General features: G+C 27.3%; 1 protein-coding gene across 1 annotated transcript in view; it reads right to left on the bottom strand.

The window, feature by feature from the left end:
• LOC142330596 (uncharacterized) overlaps positions 1-5,928 on the bottom strand; it is a 148,381-nt gene that overhangs the window by 22,838 nt on the left and 119,615 nt on the right. The window contains exons 4-5 of the mRNA XM_075375990.1: positions 4,136-4,290; positions 1,103-1,316 (exon numbers count right to left, since the gene is read on the bottom strand). Of these exons, the coding sequence (XP_075232105.1) occupies positions 1,103-1,316; positions 4,136-4,290 (369 nt within the window). The remainder of the gene's footprint in view (positions 1-1,102; positions 1,317-4,135; positions 4,291-5,928) is intronic.

The raw sequence follows: 5,928 nt of genomic DNA, 5'->3' as shown, positions 1-5,928 counted from the left end.
CTAAAATTTTGAAAAATAAAGATTACCAAATTAATGTTGTACAAATAAATGTAAAGTATTACAGAATTCAGCTTTGTGTTGTGGTGTAAACTGATTAAAAGTTAAAACATATGCTAAGAGTAAGGATTAGAAGCTGAGTGCCTATTATCAAATAGAGTGAACTGAACACTATTGTTTTGTATTTGTATCTATATTGTTTTCTAATACTACTATCTACTATTATAAAGTTTACGTAGTTGTATAAAGTGAAATTGGCCAACAGGTTAGATATGATTAATCTCTTTCAAAGAAAAAACATAATTTATTATCATTTGCTATGTAAACCCCAGGCATAACTAGAGAGGAATTTCAGGTAACAGTTATCAGATACTGGCCAATTTTCTGCATTGAAAGCATACAGTAGTAATTAATAATTGGTAAATTTACCTCAAAAATGTTTTTACTCATAACTTCAGTTAGTATTAAGTAGTTAAACACAATTGATTATTAATTTATCATGTCTGGGGCTCAAGGAATGCTGATTTGAAAAAAAATGATGAATTATAAAATAAAATAATAAAATTATCATGTCAGTGAAATGATAAAAATTTTGTATTTTTGCAAATGTTTTATTTTATTGAATTTTCTATGGGAAATGAATACAAAAGAAACAAAAAAAAAACATAGTTAACATAAATGAGTGTATTATCCTCTGTAAATAATTAAATCTCTTAAAACCTTTTCAGACTTAAAATTTTGACTGGTTGGTCTCATGTTTTATTTGTAAAATTTCTAATAAAATTTAACTAATTCTGACCACATCTGTTTCTCTTAATGATCACATTTATTATTTATTCACTCCAGCAAATATATTTTAGTTATAACTATCTTAATATATTTTGTTTGTAATGAATATTAGTTATATTCATTTCATTGTCATTCTTAAATAATTCATTTTTTTTTAAAGGTAAGAGGTTTTTTAAATTTTCTTTTGTTTTTTATTCATAGTATTTGTTTCATTTCATTCATTTAGATGTAAATAACTGAAAAGTATCTTAGAAACATGTTAAACAAATTGAAATGTACAGTATATATATATATATATATATATATATAATCTTACCTTAAGACAGTTTGGAGTTAAGCGATAATCAACTGGAATAGAATGGCTCTCACTATCACTGTCTTCACCAGATGTAACTATACCATAATCACCATTTGGTCCTCTGATTTCTACTGTAATATCTACAAGACTGGAATCATCCTTAGTGTATATAAAAAATATAGCTCGTTCATTTATACTTGCTGTTATAAGACCCATACCTCTTGCTACATATCTGAAACAGGCATTTTATTATAAAACCACTGCTGTGAAATTTATAGTTCTCTGTAGTATAGGAACATTTTACTTGCACAACTTATGTGTGATTAGTACTCTTAATTCAAATTCCAGTTATTCTTTTAAGGAAATAAAAATGCGATATACCAGATAAGTCAAAAGTCACTACCCACTGTGAAGGTTATTATTTGAACACAAAACAAAAACAAATTGAATTCATAATTAACTAACACTTTATTAAAGCTGTATGAGTATTTATTATAGTGTTTCTCAAATTTTTTTCCATCTTTGCCAATACATTTCTGCAGACGATCTGAGATGCTTAAGCATACGTGTTTTCACAGTTGTGTATTGGAATCTATTTCTTCCAAAGTATTTTGAATAGCATCTTTCAAGTCCTCAATTATTTGTGGTTTTATAGCATAGACTTTATCTTTAACATTTCCTGAAAAGAAAAAATCCATAGGTGTAATATTTGGAGATCTGTATGGCATTTCTATTGCCCCTTGCCGTTCAATAACTTTCCATCCAAATAACTCATCAATGTAGTTTCACACAGCTGTTGCATAAAGTGGGGTGGGCTCCATCCTGTTGAAAGTAAAGTAAGTTGAAGTTGTAGTTCATTTGCAGCCCTGGAATCCCATAGGTTGTCAACATTTCCAGGTACTTCTCTCCAGTTACTATTCCATAAGAATCCATAGTACTGTAAATACCCATTTAGGTTCTCTAAATACTCATAGGTCGAGTTGTGTCAGTTGACATGGCCTATTAATTTTAAAATTGCCTCATCACTCCAAATTATCTTAGAAAACAACTCATTATCACCTTCTCTTACTTCACTTAACATTGTCTTGCAAAATTCAATCCTACGACTAAGATCTTCTTCTAATAGACCATGTTAGTTGAGGTATGTAATGTTTGAATTTAACTTATGCAAAATTCTCTAAATAGAAGTTCTAGAAATATTCTGTTTGGGAGATAGCCTACGAGTAGACTTTTTAGAGCTCTGTAAAACTTTAAACTTAGTTTCATCACTTAATGAAGGCCTACCTGACCTAGAGCAGTCTGCTGCAAATGCATTTCTCTCAAAACGTTTTTGTAAATTATAGAAAGCCTTCCATGTTGGTGGTGTTGAAATGATTATTCCACTAATTTATTATTAAACTGTAACCACCTTTATACCAGGTTTTTAGAGCATGAACAAAAACTCTTTCTTCATTGGTAAACATCTTCAAAACAAGTTAGAATCAACAATGTCCAATGAACAAAACAGCTGCATACAACAGATGTTTGATTGAATAGCAAGCAGTACACTCTGGTGTTAGTGTCAATAACTATCCGATGAAAACAAAAGGTGGTAATTTAAAATCTATGGCAAGATCACAAACAAGATCATCTTAATGTTTACAATGGGTAGCAACTACTGGCCCTCCCGGCTTATTGATCTATATTTGTAATTTTAGTAAATTAATTTAACAGTAGTCTTAATCTTAAATGAAACAAAATAAAATTAATAATTGAGTAAATTATCATGTAAAATTGCTAATCAATATAACTTAATGGAGCATAAATAAAAAGATAATGCGTTTAAGTTCATCAGTCAGTAAGGATAAATTTTTATTGTTTCTAGAAGTATTGTTTTATAAACAATTCATGATTAACTAATCTTATTGAATTGTTGTTTGATTATCTTTTTTTTTTTTGAATAATTGCATTGTGCTCCCTTATAAATTAACTCTTTCTCTTTGTTCTTCCTTTGTATAGTAAAGAAAATTTAGATTTTATAAATTGAAGATTTGTTTTATATATAGAAGAGTAAATAAAACATGGTTGATGATATTATCTCCAGCATAATATTAAGAACAGTCCAGTACGTAATATTTCAGTTTATTAATTTTAATCACCTACACACTGTTTCAGAACACTGAACATTTTTCTTTCATCACTTTGCTACAACTCTCAGCTGAAAAATTGTAACTCAATTTTCTATGTACAAAAAATCAAACATTTCTCAGATCTGTCTAAAACAGCAATGAACTACAGATGCAAATGCAAGTTATCAATTAGATTAGCAGTTAATGTTATTTGCAATTAGCTATTTTTATAAAATGAACCCAGTTTTTCACTCCACTGCTATGATGGTTACATGCAGTTATTGTAACCATTACAATCTTTTTATAACTAAAAATAAACTATTTTCTTAACTGCTATAACTATTCTCTTAATTTATATTTTACTTTGGGTTGTATACCAGCTGAGCCCAAGCTCTAACTAGTTGTGATGAATGCAAGCACCAATGTTGTAGAGGGGGAGTGTGTGTTATTAATGTTTTACTAAACCTTTGTTTGTGTTGGTAGTAACAACTAACTGATTGAAAAACTCTGTAAGTCATTAATCAATAGTTGGTTAATTTTTATTTGAATAGTACTATTGATGGCATTTCACATGCTTATACATCTGTGTTCCTCCTTTATACAGCAACTTTTCAGAGCTTGGACTTATCCATTAGTACACCATCTACAATTGGCTTTTCAAATGTAAAGTCAACAGATTGAGTTACACTGGTTAACTATTAATAATTAAGCTATTAATAGTTATTTATTCATCCACTTGAGTTGTATTTATTATTTATAATTTATCAAATATATAAATTATTTTGGCTGCAGTCAAAATTCAATGTTGGGTTGAGGCTTTAGAATATACCAGCTCTACTGCAGTTCTGTCAATCATTCTTGTCTTTGGTGAATTAGAAAAAACATTTTTTGTTGCTTTTAGTAATAAAAATCTACTTTTAATTATTTTAAAATGACCACTTACTCATCAGCAATTAAGAATTCAGGAATATGTTCTTCCTCTACTGAATTTCGAGCTGCTCTAAGCAGCAGTGCATGTTTAAATGTAAGTAGGTAACGCCAAAACCGCTTTTCAAGTGTTGGGGACAATTCCTTATGAAGTTCTGTGATACTGAAACCCTATTAAGATATTAATTAATTTAATAATTATCAAAATCATTGATTATTATTAATTTATATAATTATTTAATAGGAATTGTAAGACTAATTAATCAATTTTTGAAAAAAAAAAGAAAAATTAATTTTCTTTACATCTTGAATTATGAGGACTGTGAAATACCATTCACTTAAAATGGGATTTCCTATATATATATATATATATATATGTGTGTGTGTATAAAAGTTTGTGGCTCACAAACTACTTGATCAATTCCGTTGAAGTTTAGGTATATAGCAATAGTGTATCTGAAGGTGTGGATATGAAAATTTGATCAAGATTGGTTGACTCATTTTTGAGTTATGCTTAATTAAAAGTCAAAAAATTTAAGCGGGACAAGTTAGAAGCATGGTTTGTTTTATTGCTGCAAGTTTGAATGTTGATGTGTCTTTTTATAAATGTTTTAAGTATTTACAATAGTAGCACAAGATTGTTAATTTACTAAAACAAAATTTTACATATAAATATTTGAATAAATCATATAAAACATATTTATTTTGTACTAGAATAAAGTTTTTTCCATTAAATTATGGTTTTATAATTTAATTTTGTAATAAACAGAAAATGTAATTTTTTTCTTCTTGGCTACAGACTTTACAATTGGCTCCCTTAGGACCACAACAAATATCTTAATCATTTTTCCCTTTTGATTTCCTTTCTTCCCAATATTTCTTCATGTCTATTTAATAATTTATTTCTATTTAAGATTATTTCTTCTGTGATATTTAGTTCTCTCATGTGTTTTAAAGTTTCAAGAAAATAAAATTTAATATCAAAAAAATTATTCATCTTTAGTTTTCTCATTTTTTTTTAGAAAATTTTAGATTAAAATATCATGACTCCTTTTCAAACAAAATAAAATAACATAAAGTTGGTCTTCTTGGACAGAACTGTACAAGTTTTTTTTTTTTTTTACTGTTATTAATTACAATGTTTTTTTACAATTAAAAAATTATTTACAATCAAATTAATTCATCTGTGTTAATAACACTGTTTTACACTTATCTAATTGTTGTATAAATTATAAATAACTCTTCTTTTTTATACATTTCAGTTGTTCTGTTTTACTTAAAATGTTAAAAATATGGTCATTTTATGTTTCCAAATGTTTTTCAAGATCTGAAAATATCATATACGTCGTTATTTTTTTCTTCAACCTGCCTTCCAGAGTTAAGACACGTTCTTATTTTCTCATTCTTTTTCTAAAAACTTATCCATTTTCATCTAGTTCATTGTTTATCTTTTGTTCTGTTCTAAAAATGATTATATTTAATAATTTGAAAGTATAAGATAATGCACTTATAGTGCAATTCTTTATATCTGCTCTTGGTTTCTTTGTAATGCTAAAAATAATGTTTTTATTGTAATATGAAGGTATTCTATAATCTCATAAATTTTACATATTTGGATATAAATTTTATTTCTATCAAGCAACATAAACAAGCATTGAGATATCATAATAATGTGATAAACTGAAGAGAGACAGGTCTAGTAAAAAGGTAAACATTGAAAATAAGAAAAGGAACAGGTAAATCATTTTTTTTTTACTTCCTTGTACGAAGTAAAGGAAGTATTGTGATTGCAAAAAATTTCAGTTTTCA

This window comes from Lycorma delicatula, chromosome 9 (assembly GCF_047948215.1).
Source record: "Lycorma delicatula isolate Av1 chromosome 9, ASM4794821v1, whole genome shotgun sequence".
NCBI lineage: Eukaryota > Metazoa > Arthropoda > Insecta > Hemiptera > Fulgoridae > Lycorma > Lycorma delicatula.
The sequence above is the reverse complement of the archived record's forward strand: the minus strand, read 5'-3'. Positions and strand labels throughout refer to the sequence as shown.